This window comes from Tasmannia lanceolata, unplaced genomic scaffold, assembly GCF_043159265.1.
Source record: "Tasmannia lanceolata isolate RefF3 unplaced genomic scaffold, GAP_Taslan_0.1 ptg000008l, whole genome shotgun sequence".
NCBI classification, from domain to species: Eukaryota; Viridiplantae; Streptophyta; class Magnoliopsida; order Canellales; family Winteraceae; genus Tasmannia; species Tasmannia lanceolata.
Genome location: NW_027518685.1, coordinates 19,367,193 through 19,391,415, shown reverse-complemented (window position 1 = coordinate 19,391,415; position 24,223 = coordinate 19,367,193). Strand labels below are relative to the sequence as shown.

Below are 24,223 nucleotides of genomic sequence, written 5' to 3'. Positions count from 1 at the left end.
AAAGAATTTAGGTTCTAATTTGGGTTGTTGACTTGTTAGTTTCTAATTAGTTAGTCTTTAGAAAGTGTGTAGTTTTTAGAAATTGAGGGCTATGCTTTCTTTTGTATTCAAATTGAGGGAGTGCAAAAGAATGCAAATTTTCGATTCATGTTTTTCAGTTGGACCGGCATGAGTAACAACAAAAGAATTGAGAAATCAAACGCCCTTGGTCAGCCTCAGAAGATCTCTTTTTGTAGATGCAATGCTAAGAGGGATGCAGAACATGATATATTTGCTCATGTATTGCAATGATTTTATTCCCACGTATCACAATGATAATAGTGAGGGTTGCTTGTTCTACTCCATGGAAACAAGGTGTTCAATACTATATTTTTCACGTGTCCGAGGAAAATGATAGCATTTGGTTTTACAACCCGAGTGGACGATTAGACTAGTGGAAAGTTGGTCATTGGTTATTAGTAAATCCTAACCCAACTCTATGGGGTGGGGTTACATGGTACGTTGTTGCCTTAGAATTATAAATTGATGACAACTGCGCATAAAGTCACTTTCACTAATCCTCCTAAACCCCTACAGATTCATATCAAGGAGGGAAGAACCCAAAGGAACTGATGGATTGGCTCCAGTTGATTAATACCAACTCTTGTTCTACTCTATGGAAACTTCCCTCGACTCTTGTCCTACTCTATGGAAACTCCCCCCCGCCCCCCCAAACCATTCCTGCAAGAATTCTCTTTTAGGACATAACCAGTTGATTATTTGAACTTTCAAACTTTTCAGAGAGATTTCTGACTTGTCAACCTGAAGACAAATCGATCTAACTTGGGTGCACTTGATGTTTATAAATATGTTGAGAAGAACAACCTATATAAAGACATAAATGCGGTTGCAGGGACAACCCACAGTGAAATGATTCAGATACAGGAAGATTCATCTTAAATAATTAGACAATGATCCAAGAGTAGCAAAGGCTGTAAAATGTAACCTACTTAGTTAGGTACAAAAGAAAGATATCAGCTTCCACTTGTTTTGATAATGGCACTCATCACTTTACTAAACACTAATTCTATTGGCTGTTGATGCCTTTGGGGAATTGTAACTGCTAACTGAAAACATGTAAATTGGATTATAGGATTATATTGTTAATTTACACATGAATAAATAAAGGATTGCATTTTAAATGTTAGAATTATAAACATTCCTTCCCTGTATAACATTTTGAATGTGTGTTTCTGTATGTTGGTGTGACAGTGGAATGCCATCTGACCCTTTCAACAGGTCAGTGAAGAAGCTGATTCCAATTTCTCTTTTCCCCTTTAACTTGGGTCTGGATATAATCTTTGACCAACTTCAAGCCTTGGCTCTGTATCCTTGTCTTCACCTCCACCCAGGATTATGCTGTTCTCATGCTTCAACAGAATGCCAAATAAAATCTTTCCCTGATCCCAAATAGAAAAAAAAAAATCAGTAATAAAACAAGGTATAGACTTGCACTATATAAGACATGGGTTCATGCCATGCAGGATATTCTTGAAAGAACCAGAGTTTCACAACATCAGTTCTAGTTTCTGTCCAAAAATTGGAAATATTTTATGAATGAATAGCTGAAGGATTTAGTACAGCTGTTATTATCATCCACAGTTTACGTATGGGTAATCTTACTAATAGAGGCTACAACACATATCTCCTTATTATCGCTGTTTCGTGAAAATCCAAAGATTCTTCAGCATTGGGTGTATTGGTGAATCAGCTAAATAATGACAGGAAAAGGGCTTAGTAGGGACTAGGGACTAATGGTTCTGTAACCAATGAAAGTTGTAGCAGCATTCACACACATCCTCTTGCGAAAGCAGTTCACACACACAACTTCTTGTGAAAGCAAAGACATGACAGAAAAAGTCAAAAGAAAGAAAAAAAGAAAGAAGAATTTGAAAGAGCATAAGAAACATAAAACATATCAAGATTAATGGAAATACAGAAAACTATGAAAATAGTTGATATTTAATACCCAGGTTAAGTAGGTATGAATGGTTTGTTTTTTGGTAGTTGAGCTGGGATTGAACCTGTGACCTTTAGGTTGAGAAACAAAGCCTCAATCATTCAGCTACAGACCCAGACCCTGGTATGAATGTTATTATTGGGTAAGGCGGCTGGCTATAACAATTCAAAAAAGTGCGGATATCATTTCCAGCCATTAAATATGCTATAAATTTTAAATTTTTAAATATCAAAATGCATAAATTATTGAAATATATTTCATAGGTTGATGAAGGTAATAGATTTGATTAAGAGAAAACTGAATCCTTATTCAAAGTTTACAATTAAAGAAGGCTACAGATATTAGCAATGCCATGTTTTGATAACAAGGCGAACTCACCTTGTCTTTCTTTTTTAATTGGCTGCTTAGAGCTTTTTGGGAATTGTAAGAGCCTTTGACAACTACTTAAATTATAAAAGACAAGTTGAGTTTGTTTTGTTATCAAAACACGGTAGTGGGAAAATAAGTAACCTTAAAGAATTATTATTAGGTAAATGGTATATTCGCCCCTTTTTTCACTTGGAACAGCCCTCTGTAGTGCCCTGATCTCTTGCTGAAAACGAGGCGGCTCATTCTTGGTTGGAACCTCGAACGGCCTACTAGCCCACCTCCCGAACAGGAGCTTGCTTCTTGGTCCAAGAGGAGTTAGAAAGGTAAAAAGGGAACAAGATAACACCTGCATATATCGCTCCTGTCTAAGTGAGCGAGACTTTATCCATTGGACTTTCCATTTCAAGCTCAACTAGCAGTTACCGCCGGGATGTGACTTGCATGTCAAGGGGGAGCCTGGATGGCAAACGATAGTTCAAGCCAGTAGACTCTACTCTACGATCCATCGAGGTCTCGTATTTACTGAGGAAAAAGAAAGAAAGATGCAAATAAAAAAGATTACACTAGAGAGGGCTGTCCCAAGTAAAAAAAAGGGCGAATATATAAACTTCCCTATTATTAATATCATTAGAAATAATATGAAAGTTAAATTTAAGATTATTTTATGCTTTTTTCACTGATTACCACACCATCATCCAGTAACACCCCATTTTGATGTTTATGTCTAGCATAGTTCAGTGTCAGAAAACAAGAGAAAGGATTTCTGATTTCCCAAATAGCTCAGTTGTTGATATATCCGATTTCCCAAATAGCTGAGTTGGTGAGTGTCAATCGGTGGAGGACATTTTTTGGAACAGCTGGAATGTCCTTTTTGAGAACTCCAGTACTGGTATCACGGCTTCCGCATTATATCGCAACCCTTTGGGTAAAGTTAAAATGTAATGTGGACAATGAAATTATCTACTTCACCACATAAAGGAAAGATAGCACCCGACTGATTGTATTCTACATGTTCCATAAACATCCAAAAAGACTTTCATATGAATATAAACTTTTCACTTCTTTTTAAGCCATCTCAACCTAGGTTAGACCAGTAAGCAGGCTATTTGAATGCACATGGAAATTGAAGGACGAGAAAATAATCAATTGTTGTAACCGAGTCCAAGCTATATTTAACGCCGACTAACCTGCACTCGCCTATACGATGCTAACGTTGCCAATGGTTCCTTTGACTTTTGTATGTGTCCAGGATTAGAATCAAGATTGATCATCGGACAACGGTTGCATCCACCTAATGACTGAAACATGAAAAAATATCAGATAAACAATGAAAATTGATTAATCAGGTGATACCAGAACGCATAAATTAAATCTTAAAATTAAATTATACAAAACTGGCATGGGAAGGATGCCCCCATGTTTTGACTTTTAAGACAAAGATGCATTGATTCCTTCTTCTACAGAAATGAAAAAATGCACATCTGTTATCTGACTTGTTTTAGTTTGAGTGTTCTCCAAGAATAAAACAACATTTTAAAGAATAAAAGTTGCAATTAAAAGTTTTTACAGGACAACTGTGCACAAGGAGCATTTCCTCTAGTAATTAAAAATTTGGAAAGTCATGTTCCACCATCTGGTCATTTTATAAGGCAAGCAACAAGCAGGGGAGAGAGAGAGAGAGAGAGAGAGAGAGAGAGAGAGAGAGAGAGAGAGAGTTTTTTTGAAAATTGACAGAAATTTCATTGATACTGTGAATGATACACTGGGGACCAGAGGTCCCATCAAGTATTACATAGCATCAATAAAGATGACCAGAAGTATACTTCTGTCCATGGAGATAAAAAGTAGCATAGAAACAGAAAAATTCAGTATTATATTGATCAGCCTCTCGCCCACTTCAACTCCCCTTCTTTACTGATCTTCGCGACTAACAGCTTCTACCATCCATCAATTCAATCCTATGATTGGATTACTAAAGCAGTAGCATATAAACTTCTAGCAGAAGTGCCTCATTAGGCGAACGATCGTGGTCACTCAAGCCATAATGGGACTCTATCAATTGATTTTCCCTGTTGGAATACTTCGAACTTCACCAAAAAAATGGTGACCAGCAGTCCCTAGCAATTTACAGACGTGAGGGCTACCATCAAACTCAAAACAAAACTATCTCTGTTCCATCGGACCCCACTATAACAGAGAGAGAGTTTGCATCTATATAACATACAAATGCCTAAAGGGACCTCAAAGGCCTCATAGTTGTCACTTAAATGTGGAAAGATGGATGCGTATAAGACATGGGTACGAGCTTTTGGACAGAGGCAAGATAAAAGAAGTGAATTCAAGGTAATAGCTCAGTTGTACAATCCCACGTGTTTCAATCATACGTAAAGTGCCGATATGTAAAATATGGATGAAAGGTGTTGGATGGAGTGGCAATGTAAAAGAAGTGGATTCAATCCCATAGCTCAATTGTAGAGTGTCATGTGTCACAACCTTGAGGTCATGGTTTCCAGTTGTACAATCCCACGTGTTTCAATCATACGTAAAGTGCCGATATGTAAAATATGAATGAAAGGTGTTGGATGGAGTGGCAATGTAAAAGAAGTGGATTCAATCCCATAGCTCAATTGAAAAGTGCCATGTGTCAGAACCTTGAGGTCATGGTTTCTACCTAGCATGCGGACCAACAGATATATGATAATGTAAAAATTATATCATTTTTGTGAATATTAGAAAATGAATCCTTAAAAATAAAAGCACGGTCATGCTACTGATATCTGCATGACCATGTTTACAGCTGTCAAAGGCTCTTACAATTCACAAAAATCTTTAACAACCAATTAAAAAGTGCAAAAAAGAAGGTGAGATCACCCCATTATCAAAACATGGTCGCACGGATATCAGTAGCCTATATACCCACCCACCCACCCCCCCCCCCCCACACACACACACACACACACACACACACACACACACACACATGCACTTCATCCTTTTCAAGAACACCATAAACTAGTGTAGAGAGTTAGAGACTTAAGGCTTACAGTAAAGTGCTCTTTTCCAATATTAAGACTTCTCCAGTTGTCTTCTGTGTATGGTTCAAATCCAGAAATGATGAGATTTGGCCGAAACCTCATTGGATCAACATGAATAGGCTGTTGAATGCCATCACTACTTTTTTGTACACCTGCCACCCATTAAAAATGGTTCTGATGAATTTTATTTAAAAGATTAACAATACACATGCAGAGATGACTTTTAATGACCCAAAATCATATTCATAATGAATCTTGAACATGACCATTATAAATTTATAATATAAGCCTGACCAAAATTACTTTACTGAATTCAGCATCTTAACTAACTAATTATGCTTCTAGCTGATATAATGCAAAAATATCAGAATTGTTAGGGATTACTAGGTTGGAAAGGTGAGGACAGAAAATTTATTTTCCTACTCCACACCTTGCGATGGGAAGTAAAAGAATTACAGGTCAAGGAGTATGAATTGATGAAATACACTTAAATGACATACTTGAGATTAACCTGCTGTTAAGGTCATGAACACTCTCGTCAGATATTAGTAAGAGTTGAGCTTCATTCACAAAATTCAAGTTGCTCCGGACATCTCTGCACATGCCTACTTTGCCACTATTGTTTATGCAATCCTTGGAACCAAAACATCTCACTAAGGTACACGAGCAGGCAACGGCTTTGGTGAACCACAAATTGACTTCATTCTCGTAACCCTGCACTTCATATCTAGTTTATAAAATTCACCAGTAAATGTCCACATTTAATTAAAAATGAAGATCGATATTTTGTTATATATAATTTTACACCAGGTAATGACTTTTCTTTCACCTAAGCAATTTTATAGAGCAAAGAAGCCCAAAAAACCAAATCTGGGTGGTACCCCTTAGTCATATGGACTTCTTTAAGCTGTGTTGCTTCTGAATGCTCACAAAAGTATGACAAGGAGCACCATTTGTACTGAGATAGCATTACTCAGGAATATTAGTCACTCAAAAGGCTATTCTGGACATTAGTGAATTATCCACAATAATTACAAAAGATCACGATCATTAATAACCAAAACACCACTGAAGAAATGGCCCATCCTGAAGAGTGAATGAAAAGAACATTCATTTTATTATGAAGATTGCATCTGCTGGATATACTTATGTGGCTGGTAGAATTAAATGAGCTTCAGCAGCGCTAACCTTCCGAAAATAAGAAAAGGGAAAAAGGGAGAGAGAGAAGATTTCCTGTATGTTTTGGTATTTATAGCAACCGTAGTATCATTTAAAATAATAGATCTCATTCTCAATTATTATTATTCTAATGGTTGTATGAAATATTTGAGCTAAATAGTCAATTCTCCCACTGTCTTCGTATTAGTGCCACATCCATATTTTGCTGTTTTGTCACCATGTACAGTAAGATGGTGCAGATTTTTGGAGAAATCAACAAGAAGCCTCAATTAGGTGTCCACATTATCCGGTTTAATTTCATGAGATTTTATATGGTGTACGCCCTTATAGTCCCGTATTTTTCAAAAAAGTACTGTACGGACCACATCATAGGATGATCCAAACAGTCCATGTGATGGAACAACCCGTAAATATGTCGTTCCCCAAAAATCATTTACATAGGATGATCGTAGCCCTCCGATTTATAGAGGTTTCCATAATATGCAGTTCATCTAAAGATTGGAGGGTTGAGATCATCCTATAAAAATGATTTTTGGGGCACAACCTATTTACATTGGGGTCCATCCCATGGACGGTTTGGATCATCCTATAGTGTGGTCCGTACAGTACTTTTTGAAAAATAAGGGACTATAAGACCTTAAACCGCATAAAAACTCTAATTTCATAAGATCAATATCACAATTTCTATACTTTTGGCTTGAAATACGTAGTAGATGGTTACTATTATTTGGTGCATAATCTTTGAAAAATTATTTATTTTCTTGATGGAAAAATCACAATTTGGTGCTTCATCTTTCCAAATTAATGAAAAAAAATCAGCTGTAGATTCTGTACAACTCTAGCATAAAAAAATATAAGGAAAAATGGTGAAAGCTAGAATAGATGAAGACACTCAATTTACTGATGCAGAAAAAAAATAAAAATTATGAGGTTCTTGATGAACCTTGAAGCCTCCACCATTACTTTGTGGATATTTTTTAGCTGAAAACCATATTATTGGTCTTTAGACTATAACAGCAGATATTCAATTTAGTAGTCAAAAGCTATATCCACTTATATGTTGGTTGGGTAGTAAGATTCTATGTGAGACAGCAACTGCAATAACATGTAAATAAATGGTATACCTCTGACCATACAAATCTAATTCTTCTTTCAGGCCATAGCACGAACCCTGTTCAAGAGGAATTTGCAGTTTCACTTTGCAATGTGGTGATTTTACAAACAGTAGCCCTTGAGTGAAATCAATAAATGTACTAATATGACCCATTTCTGGAACCTGCAAAATAAATATGATGACTTAAATTAAGCCACGCATGTCGTCCATTTCCAATGATGGAATTGATTAAAATAGTCATGCATGCTATTCATTTTAAGTGGAAGTTTTTTATTTTATTTTTTGGTCCATTAGATGTACAGAAAGTCAGCAAACTTTTTGACATATATACACATGGTAAACATTCCCCATTGTTGCTAGTTAAAAAAATGGCTCATTGTTGCTAGTTAAAAAAATGTGCACAACACATGCCTAAAAATTTATATTTGTAAGCCCAAGGGTACATCCCACTAATATTTTGATGATCAACAAACCCAAATTGACGATAGTTGGCTAATGGCTTCTCTAGTGTTGTGGTTTAGACATGATACATCTATATCAACACTTGAAGCGAGAAGAACAAGGGCTCATCTTGGAGAAAGTCAAGACTTGGTGGTCCTCCTACAACTCTTAAAGTCTATCAAAGAATCAAGGGAATCACAAGCGCAAGAACAAGATTGAAAACTATCTCAAGACAAGGAATGGCTCATGCAAGCGCTCAAGAAGATTGAAGTTCGAGATGACTCAAGGTCCCTATGTTTTTAGAATGCATTAGAGTTCTCTTGACATTTAGTATTTGCATGATTTCGTGTTTTCAAAACTCCTTGAAAATCATTTTGATAAACTCCAAAATGTTTTTGAAACACAAGTCTAAAGCCCAAAGACCATGGCCCAAAGTCATATAAAAAAAACTTAAAAAATCAATATTTCAAAGCAGGGCCGGTCGACCGGGTGACCGCGGGATGTTTGCTGGAATCCCAGCATCCACCCAACAAAAGCAGGCCGGTCGACCGAGGCTACCGCGGATAGGCTTCTGGAAAGCCATGAGTCATCCAAGAAGGTCTTGGCGGGCGACCGCGGATGCCACGGTTGACCGCTCATAGTTTTTTAGCAAAACTTTTAATCAAACAGAAAGCCTTGGCGGGCGAACGCGGCTACCCTAGTCGACCGCTGAGATTCAAATTTTGAAAATAAAAAAAGAGCGCCCGATAAGGGCGGTTGACTGGGGTATGGCGGTCGACCGCCCCCGTCTGGCAATATAGCCGTTGGGGCCTGCGCGGATTACTTTTTTTTGACCCGTTTATTACTGTTTTCCCCCCAAACGGTCTTAAACTTACTAGGGCTATATATACCTCATAAAAGACCTTCATTACAACCTTTTGAACATCATTTATGAAACCCTAGAGCTTTCAACCTTCAAAATCAAAAGGATTTTTCAACCTCTTGAGCATTAACTTGTGCATTTACTTCTTGTCAAGAGGATCTCCAAAGAGCATTTAGTTTCAATCATTAGGAGAGTTATTGAGCTTTGAGAGTTGTGTATTTGCCTTCAAGAGGCTTGAGAGTATTTCTTCTTCCTTTCCATTCATTGTATTGCAAAGATGAATTATTTCCTTCAAGGCGGTGTGCAACGAAGGATAACGTCCTCGGAGGCGGATTGTACTACAAGGGTTTGTTCCCTTTTGAGGTGGTGTTGTTTGTAACGCTAGGAGAGACGGTGTGTTGGAGTCTCACAATAGTGGAGAAAATCCCAAGGTAAGACCAAGTACTTGGGTAGTGGAGTAGGTCGATTTGTGACCGAACCACTATACATCGTTGTGTAGTCTCCTTGCTCTTCCTCCTCTCTCTTATGGTGTATTGGTAACTTCCTTCCTTTTACTTGCAAGATATTTTGAACAAGGGTTAAAACTACTTAGATTAATTTCACATTTACTTGTAGTTTAAAAGAAATTTTTTAAAAACACCCAATTCACCCCCCTCTTGTGTTGCCCTAGTGGGATTTCAATATTTTCCTCTTCAAATCATGGTTATGAAGATTGACTATCAGCCACCGAGGCAACAAAAACAGATAGGTATCAAAGGTGAAAATGCCAAGAAATAATTAACAACCTGACCTACTAGATCCTTTACATAAAAATAAGGGTAATTGGGTTGGGCTGTAACTCAATGGTTGAGGATATGTATCTCAACCTTGGGGTTGCAAGTTCGATCCCAGCTTACCTATGAAAAACATAACGGTAAAGCGCATTTATATACATCTCTGAATGTACACCCAATGGACTATTTGATCCCTATTGATGCAATGCGGTAGACGAAGACCGACGCCTACTAAAATAAGGGGGAGAAAATGATTAAGAATAAAAAAGAATGAAAATGTCAAGAAATAATCAGGATAATGATCCAAAGTTAAAGGGGGAAATGCTACCAAAATAATGTGAATGACAAGAACATACATAACTCTAAAAATAAATACGGTATAATAAATCAAAGACTTGGTTAAAATGGACGTATGCATGCATACTTGTTTAAAACTGTATATGTTAGATTTTGTCATATTTCACACTCCACGTGGACTTCTCCTTGTGATAATTACCTAATGTAACTAGGAATGGTTTTGTTAGTAGTTGGATTAGGATAAAGAGTATGGTCCAGGTGTTTCCCTAGTCAGACTAGAACTAGGTCTAAAGCTAAGTGCTAAAATTCTATATATTGGTGAGAGAGGGACAGTGTGAGTGGAGGGAATGAAGAGAAACAAAAAGGGTGGGACACGTGGGAAGCGAAAGGAGGTTCGCTTGGACACTAGGTGCGCTTTTGGTTTTGATCTTCCTTGGCCGTGAGTATTGAGTGGGTACGGATTGGGTTAAGGATTTAATCCCTTTTTAATCTCTGATGTTTATGCTCATAGTGGAAGATTGGTTCTATCCCGTAGATGTAGGTGTGAAACAACCAGTTACTCCAAAAGCTTAAGCTGTTGGAGAAAGCGTTATTTATTCTTTTATACTTTAACACTCTCTCTCACGTGTGGCCCCTGTTTCTTTGGGTTGGCCTACACGTGGCACATGTTGCCCCACTTTTGGGTTGACCATTGCATGCGAATTTTTGACATCGAGGACGTTTGAACTCAGGACCTATGCTCTGAAACCATGTGAAACAACCAATTACTCCAAAAGCTTAAGCTGTTGGAGAAGGCGTTATTTATTCTTGTATACTTTAACAGTAGGCATCGTAGCTGAACCACATATATCTCGTGCTTGTGTGTGTCTTCGCATATTTATATTATCTTTCTATTACTTAATGTGCAATCAGATCTTTTTGCCCATTGGATTTCTCAACAGTATATGTGAGAAGAATCAACCTATATAATTCAACTCTATAAGCACATTAGACAGTAACTGGACTCAATCCACTTGCATCCATTGAAATATTTACTAAGATATTGATATAAATACGAGTGCATGGTTATGGAGAAAAAAAAGATAACTATTATCTAATACTTCAGTAGGTAGAATAGAATGTGTGGGTTGCAGGGAGCAAGGTTTTAAGTTTCGGAATGCGTTTCGGTCTTCACCGAAGCTGAAATTTCGGGAGAAATCAAACGAAACCAATCAATTCATATTTATCTCGTCCTAAAATTTCGAGCGAAATTTTCGCCAATTTTGCCCAAAATTTCAGGAAAAACGAAATTTCGATCGAAATTTTGTACAGTTTCGAGATAACCTCATTTCGGTTTCGTTCTCCACCGAAACCCGAAATTTCAGATTTCGGTCGAAATTGAAAACCTTGGCAGGGAGCAGAATTAGAGGAAAAGAAACTGCAGAGAAAACTCTAAGACTCCTACACTATATATATATATATATATATATATATATATATATATATATATATATATATAGAGAGAGAGAGAGAGAGAGAGAGAGAGAGAGAGAGAGAAGTGTTTCTGCGTAGCTGCGCATATAGCTATCTGCGCACTAGTTTCTTAAAATGCTTTTCATTCGCTGATGGTAGTGGGTCCCACATACATTTTAACGTTTCAACAAAAGAAGAAAAATGACACTCGAGCCCCCGTAGTTTTAACGTACAAAATATAAATGACCCTCTAACATTCAGATTGGAGGGTTAGGATCATCCTATGGAAATGATTTTTGGAGCATAACCTATTTAGGCTATGGCCCATCTAATGGACTGTTTGGATCATCCTATGGTGTGGGCCATACCATACTTTTAATAAAGTGAGAGTGCCCTCGTAAGAAAACAGTAGTGTTGATAACATTTTTTTTTTTTATAGGAATTTGCTAGCAAACTTCTCCTATGCCACTTCTCAGCATGTGGCCATCCTTGTGCAAAGATGCGCACATGGGCAAAGGTTGCTAGCAAAAGCAAAAGTAAGAAAAAAAGTAATCATTACAAAAAAAAGTAAAATAGCGAAGTTATAAAGTTTTAAATGAAAAATTACCTAGAAATGGTTCTAAAGTTTGAAAATTACAAAAAAAATACCAACAAGATGTAGTAAGATATGACAATTATCAATCATAACTCTCTCCCTCCCAAAACGAACCAGATGAAAGCTAGGTTTTTTTTTTCTGTTTCTGGTTCTCCCTCTTCCGTCTTCACCTCCAACACTACCCAGAAACGGAAAAAATTCCATTCGAGTCCTCATTCCACTCGAGTTCCCCTCAATTGTACATAAAAAAAGAGGAGAAAAAACTAGGGTTTCCCCTAACCCTTGACGGACATTCTATCTCCACCTCGTCGGAAAGATCTAACTCCACCACGAAAGCTTCCCCTTCCTCTCCTCTTCTTCACCACTGGTTTCCCCTAACCAGTAGGCCGAGACCCAACTTTGATTAAATAAGGGAAAAGCTTGGGTTTCTTTGCTTGGTATCGTGGTCATCTTCCACAACTGGATTTTGAAGACCTCTTTTGCGAAAGCTCATCTTCCACCCAGATATTTTGTCGAAATCCAAATCAAAATCTTCTCAGCATCCAAACGGGCCCTAAATGCTTTCTGCAGGCTTTGAAAAACCCCTAATTTGAAAAAACCCCTAAATCCGTTTTTTTCGATTTTCTCGGGTTAGGGTTTAAAAAAATCACTGAACTTACCTAGAACGAAAGATCTGTATAACTCAACCAACCAAAATACATCCTCAACTACAAAATACATCCTCCAAATCAGATTTTCTTGTAGTTTAAACCCAGATTTTCCTCTTCTTAATTGATTTAGGATTTCTGTGTGTTTTTTAAGGGATATTGCAGATTTTATTTAAACCCAGATTTTCCTCTTCCAGGACCTTTACTCGTTTTTTATTGAAATAGATTTCGTCATTTCCCCTTTAAAACCCTTTTTTACACCCTTTAAAACCCTGAATATAGTATTTTCTATTATTTTTCTTCTTTTGGTGTCATTTCCCTATATCTTTAGTTTCAAATTGCTAGTAATTCATATATTTCTCCTCAATCGAAATTAATCAGTTTTGGACTGATAATCTAGAGCATTTAAATTTTGGAAACTGATTGTGAGTCCAAAACTGAGTTCAATACTGATTATTGGACCCAAAATTAAAAGTAAAAATTGATTGAGGGTATCAATGGTATCATATCAGTTCTTCTTTAAATGCATGATATTTGTTACTTCAAATATGATGTTTTGATCTTTTTTTATTTGTGGTTTGTTGGTGGTGGTTTATTTGTTTATGGGTGGTGGTTTGGTGGTTTTGTGGTTTATGGCTGGTGGTTTTGTGGTATATGGCTGGTGGTTTGGTTGTTTCTTGGGTGGTTGTTTGGTGGTTTGGTGGTTAATGGCTGGTGGTTTGGTTGTTTGCTGGTTTATGGTTGCTGGGTTGCTGGGTTATGGTTGGTTGTTATAGAGTAACCTTTGACAGATGATTCTTCTCCACTCGCAAGGCTTGGTGGTGGTTTATGGGTGGCTTGGTGGTGATTTATGGGTGGTTTGTGGTAGTTGGCTGGTTTGTTATCTAGTGTTGTGACCTAGTAAAATGGATGATGCTTCGTTGCTCGCTTCTGTGTTTGATGTTGATGAAGTATGTGGCACATCCTCAGGGTTTGTTGAGGACGCTGTGTCGCAAGTATGCGGCCTATCGATAAATGATATTGATGAACACACCTTCATTTTAGGTGATCAAGGGGAAGAATTAAATAATGGAAACCAAGTAGAAGATCAAGGGGAAGATTTAAATGAAGGTAACCAAGTAGAAGATGGTGAGGAAAGGAATGACGAGGAGAGTGTAGACAAAAGGCCATTTGTTGGGCAGGAGTTTGATAGCTTTGAAGATGCCTACATATGTTATAATACCTATGGCTTGAGTAAAGGTTTTGGAGTGCGAAAATCTACTACAAACAAGTCGACCAAGACAAATGAAGTGATATTCAGAAAGTATGTATGTGACAAGGAGGGGAAGAAAAACCCTAATGACAAGAGACAGGCAGGTAAGGAAGTGATTCCGCGTTGCACTGTTAGGTTTGATTGTCAGGCGAAGATGGCGATTAACGTGAAAGGCAAGAAGTGGATAGTGTCAGTCTTTGAAGACGAACATTCGCATGAACTCACTTCTCCACTTAGAAGACGCATGCATCGTTCACACAACCGACTATATAAGAAGGAGACTGTTAAAAATTTGATGGATAGTTACCATGGAATTGGGTTGCAGGCTGCTGGAATTGCAAAAGTCATTAATGTCCAATCCGATGGCGCAGATGGTGTTCTCTCACCACAGCAAGTGCAGTCCCATTTGAGATTGAAGAAGAAAAATAATATGGGGTTAGACGCTGGGATAGTGGCCGACCGTCTCCAACGGAAACGAGCTGAAGAGCATGACTTCTTTTTTTCTATTGAGTTGGACTCAGAGTGTACATTGAGATCTATGTTCTGGGCTGATTCGAGGGCCAGAGAGTCTTATATGACCTTCAGCGATGTGATTGTCTTTGATGTGTTATAGGACCAATATGTATTTGATGCCCTTTGCACCATTTACAGGGGTCAACCATCACAGGCAATCTACATTGTTTAGATGTGCGCTCCTCGCTGATGAGACTGAGGAGACCTTCACTTGGTTGTTTAGGCAGTGGCTGCAATGTATGCATGGAAAAGCTCCAGGAACTATTATTACGGATATGGATGTGGCGATGCGAAATGCAATTAAGAATGTCTTCCCCAATACACGTCATCGGTTTTGTTCTTGGCACATAACAAAGCACTTAGTTGAGCATGTTCCTGCAATGAGAGAGGCATATGGTGACTTTCCAAAGGATTACTACCATTGGTATAACACGGGTGATATAGATGAATGTGAGATGGAATGGGGAAGATTATGTTTGAAGTATAAAATTGATGAGAATGATTGGCTAAGTAAGATGTGGGAGCTAAGGATTCACTGGGTCCCGGCCTATTGGAAAGGTACTTTCACTGCATGCATGACTTCTAGTCAGCGCAGTGAAAGCATGAATGCTTTCTTCGATGGTTTTGTTAACCAGAAGACTTCTCTGCGTGATTTTGTTGATCAATATGAGAAAGCGCTTGCTGACCGTCGTAGGAAAGAAACAGAAGAGGATTTCAAGTCAAAAAATTCAAAGTCGACAATGACTACAGGTAGCCCATTGGAAGATGATCCTGGAAAATACTATACAAGGACAATTTTTGGCCTTTTTTTGTCTAAGCTTAATGGTAGTAGATTATATTGGGGTAAGAAACATAGTAAAATTGGCAACGAGACTACCTTCAATATAACAAGGAAACGTGGGGATGATGAAATGTCAAAAGGGCATATGATTGTGTACAACGATTCCGATGGTGTTAGTGCAACTTGTGATTGCTCCATGTTTGAGACTTCAGGTATATTATGCAGGCATATTCTGGCCGTATTTGACCAGAAGCAATTAAATTCCATTCCCGAGCATTACATTCTAAGAAGATGGACAATTGATGCTAGATATCAGTTGTTGGGTGGAGAACCTACAAGTCAAGTAGGTAACGAAGGTGCAACCCCGTTTAGAAAGTGATCCGTAATGGCAAAACGACGAATAGTGGATGAGGAACTCGGTAATGACGACTTTATTTTAAAGAAGTTAGATGAATTTTACTCTGAATTGGTGGTTGAGATTGAGCAGAGAAAGAAAGAGAGGCAAGTTCACATACCCGTATTGGCTAGCCAAGTGCAGTCTAACTCTCTTCCCACTCAAGTACCTGGGATATGTATTCGAGACCCCGAAGTTGTTAAAACCAAGGGCCGGCCAAGGGAAGCATCATGCTTGAAGTCTTCATTAGAGCTCTCCCAATCCAAAATGGGGAAACGGAAGTGCGGAGGTTGTGGGGAGTTGGGACATAATCTGAGAACATGTAAAAAGAAAGCCAAGGTTTGAGTTTGAATTCTTCTCTATATGCACATACTCTCTTCTTTCTATGTTGCAATTTTCTCTCCGATTATTACTAAATTTTTATTGGTTCTAATAGATGGGTACACTACACGAGGGGGAGGAGGAAGAGGACGGGGAAGCAGAAGATATCGCTTCGTGATGTTGCTCCTTCACTAGGTATGTGTTAGTATCTTTGTGAATGTTTTGTAAGTGAGTAGGACTTGTTTTGTTCATTGGGTTTGTTTTATACATTGATATTTGAACTTAGGTTTTTTTCCATGTGTATTGACTGTTTGTATATGGTATTGACTATCTGACTATCATTTCATTTCAGTTTGAGTATGGGGAGTATGCACTTTTATTTCATATGTTAAAAGGTTTCTGTTCATAAGGTGAGCATGGTATATTCTCATTTTAGAAATAATTAAGTTTCCTTCAAACTTTGTGAATAGAGTTTCTGTTCAGACTCCTAAGTGTCTCACTTTTGCTACCTATATGATAGATGAGTTTTCTACCCATCATTCCTGGTCTTACCTTTGCTTTTATTATATGTGCAGGGATCGCGACAAGTGTTCTTTGAAGCAATGCCTATTTGAAGCACTTTCAAGTTGAAGAAATCAATTGAACTGATGTGAAGATTTTGAACTTTTGTCTTGAGTTGTATGAACTGAAAAGAACTGCTTGTATGTGCTAGTTGTTAATGAATAAAATGAAATAAAGTCTGTAATGTTGTTGGTATTTTTTTCACCGTAATTGTAATAACTTCTACTTTTGCTTGTAGTTTTGGATTGATAATTGTCATATCTTACTACATCTTGTTGGTATTTTTTTTGTAATTTTCAAACTTTAGAACCATTTCTAGGTAATTTTTCATTTAAAACTTTATAACTTCGCTATTTTACTTTTTTTCTTACTTTTGCTTTTGCTAGCAACCTTTGCCCATGTGCGCATCTTTGCACAAGGATGGCCACATGCCGAGAAGTGGCATAGGAGAAGTTTGCTAGCAAATTCCTATAAAAAAAAAAAAGGAAATGTTATCAACACTACTGTTTTCTTACGAGGGCACTCTCACTTTATTAAAAGTACGGTATGGCCCACACCATAGGATGATCCAAACCGTCCATTAGATGGGCCATAGCCTAAATAGGTTATGCTCCAAAAATCATTTCCATAGGATGATCCTAACCCTCCAATCTGAATGTTAGAGGGTCATTTATATTTTGTACGTTAAAACTACGGGGGCTCGAGTGTCATTTTTCTTCTTTTGTTGAAACGTTAAAATGTATGCGGGACCCACTACCATCAGCGAATGAAAAGCATTTTAAGAAACTAGTGCGCAGATAGCTATATGCGCAGCTGCGCAGAAACACTTCTCTCTCATATATATATATATATATATATATATATAACAGATTACATGCACAGAAGTGTAAGTTTTCTACATTATAGACGCTGCCAGTGTTGGAACTCGCCAAAACTGGTCACTGACAATTCCAAGGACTTCTGCACACCAGACTGTCATGACGTAGAGTTCAGAGACCTCTGTAAGAGAATATAGGGAATGATCATCTTCCAATCTTGGAAAATTTCAAGGTTTACAGGCTAGAGGATAAATACCTCGCTTCAAGATCAATTTGGTTCATATAGGACTTGCCCACCTATGAGTAGCATTATTTATTAGGGAAAGCCTGAGCATATTTGTCGAAGGGAAGAAGGTTACATTGGATACAGTGGTGAGGCGAGCCAATGTGGCATAAAGAAGGGTGGAGAAGAAGCCAGAGGTGTTGGTTTCATTTGGCCTCTTCCAAATGTAAACTTGCAATGCATTAAGGGCGAAAGAGATAAATTTGTTGCAAAGCAAGGTGGTCATATGGGTTGACAGAGGGGAAGTAGAAGCGTCAGTCTAGTATGAGAAGTTTATCCCATAAAATAAGGTACTTGGAGAAAGTACCATTGGTCCGTCTACTAAAGAAACTTAAACATATACAAAATATCTACAACATTTCACCAATATAACAGTTTGGATGCAAAAAAAGTTGATAATATAGTACATATGAATACGGAGTTAACCTTCTTCTGAGTAAGAATTTCACCACTTGGGCTTTTGAGAAGCCATTCTCGATCGTGTTGCAGTCCTGACCAAACATTCACACAAAAGAATGAAAATTTGCTGTAATGGTTCTAAATACAACATTTCAAAAAAAAAAAAAAAAGGTTCTAAATATTTCTTTCACAACAAAAAATCATATCTACGGCACGAAACATTCAGAAATAAAGCAAATAAAAAAACATTCAGAAATAAACCAATCTGAGCACAGAAAAGAAAGGCTCAAAGATAAATAAAAACCAATAAAATCTTCTTGTAATAATATTAACATTAAAGAAAATCTAGCATTCTGGATATCTTACTAAGTAATAATAGAAACGGTAATCATATAGTGCAAAAGTCAGATGGTAAATCAAATTTGGTATATCTCAAAAATAAACTTCAACGGTTATGAGTTCTCAAAGCATAGCTACTGTTTCAATTTATATATATTTTTATCTCGTCTTTGTTGAAGCATTTATTGTTTAGATATGGAGACATTAATACTCAATTACTTCTTAGTTGATCATGACAAATGTAGTAAAAGAACCATTACAATCTCAGACTAGTAAATGGTTGATAGAATATAATAGATATGCCGGAAGGGCTGACCAAGGTTTAAAATTTCGGTTTCGGGCTCAGCCGAAACCGAAATTTCGGTATTAAAAAAATCAGCATAACCCGAAATTTTTGCTGGCCGAAATTTCTGAAAATTTCGGAATAACAGTAAATTTCGAAAAAAAAATTAAAATTACATTATCCCAAAATTTCCGAAATTTTGGCCGAAATCTGGCCGACGCCGAAATTGGTACCTATGGTGTCAGTCAGTCAGGACCGACATCCAATTTAAAACTATGGGGCTGACTTCAATTGATGATTCAACTATTCAAGCAGAATTTAAAAGAATAATCAAACATAACAAAAAAATAAAATTATAAATTGCGTAAGAAAACTAAAAAAAGGGTTATTTGGTCAGTTTTCAAATAACAATACAATAAATACAAATCAACAGCTACTATGACCAATAAATATTTGAGCATGTCTCTAATAATTAATCATTTGGATTCCTAGGGTCAATCATTAAGATGATTCAAATGAGAGGGTGATGATGGACATTTATCAAGTAATCAATCATTTACAATCCCAATAAGCATCTCCAATGTCCAGTGTGGCCAACACGAGAAATCCATCCCCTTTGCCCGTGACAAGAGTTCAACCTTCAATATCTATAAAGTATCTAAAAAGTAAATAATTCTTGCAAAAAAATACATCTTCAAAACCATGCCACAAATTTTACATACATTTCACCTGTCTCGGCCATCAAATGTGCAGAATATTGGATATCAACCCTTAGATTTAAATTTTTTTTTCTATTTCCCTATTGGACATGCATTATTTTCCTTGGAGCAGTAACTAGTGTCAGAACAACAGATGGCACGGCTAGCGAGTTTCCAATTACAATAGGACTGCACCAAGGATCAGCTCTAAGCCCTTATCTTTTTACGCTAGTTATGGATGAGCTCAAGGAGGGCATCCAGGATGAGGTGCCGTGGTGTATGTTATTTGTAGATGACATAGTATTAATCGACGAAACCAAAGCAGGAGTAAATGCTAAATTAGAGTTATGGAGAACTACTTTGGAATCCAAAGGTTTTAGACTGAGTAGAACTTAGACAGAATATATGGATGCAACTTTAGTAATGTAAGGAGGCGGGATGAGGAAGTAGTAAATATGAGTGGACATGAGGTACCTAAGAGGGATATCTTTCGTTATCTCGGTTCAATTCTACCTAAGGAAGGAGAGATTGAAGATGATGTTAACCATAGAATAAGAGCAGGTTGGTTGAAGAAGAAGCTTGCCTCAGGAGTTCTGTGCGACCGTAAAATTCCTACCAAGTTGAAAGGAAAGTTTTATAAGACAGCTGTGAGGCCAGCCATGCTGTACGACTCAGAATGTTGGGCCACCAAGAAGTAGCATGTGCATAAGATGAGTATGTGCATAAGATGAGTGTAGCGGAGATGCGAATGCTTAGATGGATGTGCGGCCACACAAGGTTAGATAGAATTAAAAATGAAGACATTCGTAAAAAGGTAGGGGTGGCACCAATTGAGGAGAAGATGAGTGAGCACCGCTTAAGATGGTTTGGACATTTCAAAATAGGCCTTTGGATGCTCCGGTGAGAAGAGGCGACTCGTGCCAAATTAATGGAGTAAAAAGAGGTAGGGCAGACCGAAAACAACTTGGGTAGAAACAGTGAGGAAAGACTTGATAGCTAGGAACAAAACATAGAACATGACCTTGGATATGATAGAATGGAAGAAAATGATCCACGTAAAAGAACCCAACTAGAACCAGGATTAGAGCCGCGTAGATTCCTTTTACCTTCTTCATGAATTTTTTCTAAAGGATTCATTTAGCCGACCCCAACTAGTTTGGGACAAAGGTTTTGTTGAGTTGAGTTGAGCATTTTATTTAGCCTAGCTGCAGGAGATGTCCACATCAACCCTATGACGCACTTTATTTGCTCATTATATATGACGCACTACCTTAAATCTAAGCCCAAGCCCACACACCACAGACTTACTATTTTTAGTAAAGGACTGAATTTTTTTAGTAAGTCCGGATTTATTACTATTTTTGGTAAGTACAAACCTTGGCAAAAGTCCCTTCAATCCCCATATTAAATACCTACAGGAGGAACCCTAGAGAGACTTTGGAATAAATGTGAAAAGAGGCCCCTCTTCCATCAAGGTACACCCTTCCGTCTCTTTCTCTCCCCTTATTTCCCATAAATCAACATGTGAACCCTATGTCTGTACCAATTTGGTATCAGAGCTAGGGTCGTATGAATTTGGTATCAAAACCTAGGTGCATCAAATTGGAATCAGAGCTAGGTTCGCATCAAATTGGTATCAGAGTCTAGGTGCATGAACATCCATTTATGCACCACAAGTTTAACATCCTTGAATGCAATGAGCAGTCAGCATAGAAAGAGTACGAGAAACCAAAGTGACGAAACTCTTTATAATTAAAATGAAAGGATCATGATAAACATGTGCCTCCATCATTATACTAATGGATGTGAGTTTGTATTCATCAGTGTGACATTTAATTAGTCGTTCAATTAAAATGTGGAATAAGTAACTGGCACCCACAAGTATGTTTACAAAAGCATCCACAAAAGAATTTTCATGAACAACTCTCCATGGTTAAAATGTCTTAAGAGACAAACTCTATGGTAACATCTTACTGTAAAAAAATATTAAGGAAATAACCCTAGGCAAGATATCATTATGTGAATCTCATGCTTTGTTCATAGGTAAGTGCATACAAAATAGTGTCAAGGCTAAGGGTACATATTTCACACAAATTTCAAATGACTTTAAACTACAGACATGTTAACTTGAATTTCAACTTTGATGCATTGATTATCTTAGCCTAATTCTGTGACTAACTAGGAGATAACAGATACAGCATAGAAGGTTACCATTATTGCTCAGAAGCCAACTATCCACACTAAATCCAGCACATGATTTTATTGGGTAGACAATAATGGACCTCAGATAAATACCTCCCATCAAACTGCTTCTTTTAATGCCTGCAATTTATACACCCATAAAAAATTCAAAACAGGGTAATACAATAGAACAGTGAAAATGTATAGCAATTCGATAGAATAGTAAAAATGTAAAGACAGATAATGCCTACACTACCTTCTATCAGAATCCATGAAATTTTGCTAGTGAAATCCCAGAATAAAAATTGAATGAGGACAAATACGTAATGTGTTAATGGCTGGGCTAGGGCAATAAACAAAGAGAGAAAGGAGTAAAGAAGAGAAGAGAAGAGAATCGTGAGTTCAAAGATAATACATTCCCTCACCCACGTTGTAGTATTCATATACTACTGTAAACATATTCCAACACACACCCTCAAGCTAGGAAATACATCATATAATCCCAACTCAGTATACTATGAGTATACTATGCTCATGTCCTGACTCAATGACTTCGCAAATGGACTCGATAGTCTCCAATCATAACCTTCTCTTGCACGACATGGAAGCGCTGGATTAGACGCTATATGCATAGAATAGACAGTATGAACACGTCCTGACTTAATAACTTCACAAATGGACTAGATTGTCTCCAATCATAACCTTCTCTTGCACGACATGGAAGCGCTGGATTAGAGTCTATATGCACATCAACTCAGTTGCCACAAAATAGCTGCACAAGAAACTTCACTTGAAATCACAGCTCCTACAGTAAATTCTTTAACCGAGTCAATTCACAAATGATATGAGCCATAGCCCGATATTCTGCTTCTGCACTTGAACAAGCCACCCCACTTTGTTTTTTACTCCTCCATGTCACTGGGTTACTACCATTATTTAAAATTTCCGCCGAACGGATACGAAACAAACAATGTTTCTGTTTCTATCCCCACCAAAATGATACCAAAATCGTAAGTTCATTAGTGGTATACTATAACAGTATGCGTTATATAATTATATTTGTATGAATTGCATATGGAATGTGGTGTATGTATTACGTATAAATATTTATATGAATTACACATGAAATGTGATGCACATTAAATTATCAAACATGCACGACAATGCATGTCACTAGGTGTTCGATGTTATTGAACTATTATCGGATGGTTGTGCTGCTCATGTGATGGTTTCTAAGTGTGTATTTACGCTTATTCTACCATTTCCTGAAGTTTCATCTTAAAATTCTATAATTTACTTATGTTCCCATACATATCTATGATTTTACAGGAATTTTCACCGAAATTTCCAATCGAAACGAAACAGCGAAACATTTCTATTTCCGTGGTGACCTGAACTGAGACAGAAACTTAAATATAAAGCCTTGGTTACCACCAAGAAAAGTTCAATAGTCAGTAGTAGACCTTCGGTTGAAAAGTGAGCAGCCTAATCAGACCTAGTGCCCTGTAAATGCCCATTAGCCTCAGACAACAAACCACGCTGGGAGATTCCATGAGATATCCCATGACCTGCGCTACAAATTTCTAATAAAGAGCTGTAGGTGAGTACATAAACTGAATAACAATGTTAAATGCATATTGACGTCCAAACAAGATGATATCTACTTGGATCATCCCGTAACTCTCCTTGATCAGTAGTAAGATTAGTATTTGAATCAGAATCTCAACTTCTTTTGATGGACCACACAACTTCAATGCCGATAACTTATCAAAGCTTTCCCAAGTCTTTGGTGTTGAACTTCTATTAAAGAAATATCTTATCACCTTAGTACTCTTTCTCCAACAAACCATGCATAAATTTACTAAAACCATCTTTAGATGGTTTAAAATACAAAGAAACATTGTCATGTAGCCCAGGGGCAAGATCACGCAAAGAAAAGAGACAGACATCTAGGTAAAGTTCCACCTTTCAAAAGTGATAAAAATTGAGAGGGACTAATTAGCTGTTTATCAACATAATACAAATAAATCCTGAAAAAGTAACAAAAGATATCAATGCCTAGAGAAATACCTTCACTCGAGATGGAAGTCATCTTTGTTTTCCATGGAAATCCTTTTCCGTTTGGATTTGGCATTGATACGAAAGAGCGTACAACAAAGCTGATGAATTTCTGCAAATGATGAGAGTAAAAATGTAAAATGAGTAAGTCTCAGCATAACACTTAATGATGCAAATGAGAAAAGAACATATGCAAACTGGAAAATGTAAAATTGGAATAAAATGGAACACATTCATACTTGGTCAACATTAGGCACAAGACTGAACACAAATTAAATGAAAGCTATTCACGGAACTATTCTCACGGAGAATGCATTTTTTCCATAGAACCAACACAATAACTGAAAGTCACGCACGTGTAGAAGTTGAAACTAAGCTTTGACTAGATTGCCATCTTGCAACACTTATCTAAGGACATTTTTATCATTCTTTTATTTCCTACTATATTGAGTGTTTCAGTCGTATTATAAGCATTCTAGGGTTTTCTGCCTATCTATTTATTTTTCCCTGCTGTTCAATTTTAGGATTTGACTTTTTGCATTTTTATTAATTTATGCCAATGATATCATCCATTTCATT

The 24,223-nt window shown here is 37.2% G+C and overlaps 1 protein-coding gene across 4 annotated transcripts in view; it reads right to left on the bottom strand.

The window, feature by feature from the left end:
- Nucleotides 1-1,103: 1,103 nt before the first annotated feature.
- The window catches only part of ABA3 (molybdenum cofactor sulfurase (LOS5) (ABA3)), a 67,794-nt gene continuing 44,674 nt past the window's right edge, over nucleotides 1,104-24,223 (bottom strand). For 2 of the 4 annotated variants that reach the window (XM_077388370.1, XM_077388369.1), the window contains exons 15-22: nucleotides 23,657-23,756; nucleotides 21,617-21,727; nucleotides 18,113-18,177; nucleotides 7,707-7,858; nucleotides 5,904-6,130; nucleotides 5,413-5,555; nucleotides 3,556-3,666; nucleotides 1,104-1,439 (exon numbers count right to left, since the gene is read on the bottom strand). In XM_077388370.1, the coding sequence (XP_077244485.1) occupies nucleotides 1,317-1,439; nucleotides 3,556-3,666; nucleotides 5,413-5,555; nucleotides 5,904-6,130; nucleotides 7,707-7,858; nucleotides 18,113-18,177; nucleotides 21,617-21,727; nucleotides 23,657-23,756 (1,032 nt within the window). In that variant the 3' untranslated portion in view covers nucleotides 1,104-1,316. Of the gene's footprint in view, nucleotides 1,440-2,258; nucleotides 2,891-3,555; nucleotides 3,667-5,412; nucleotides 5,556-5,903; nucleotides 6,131-7,706; nucleotides 7,859-18,112; nucleotides 18,178-21,616; nucleotides 21,728-23,656; nucleotides 23,757-24,223 lie in introns of those variants that run through there. The other 2 variants (XM_077388371.1, XR_013253037.1) reach the window with 2 other exon arrangements.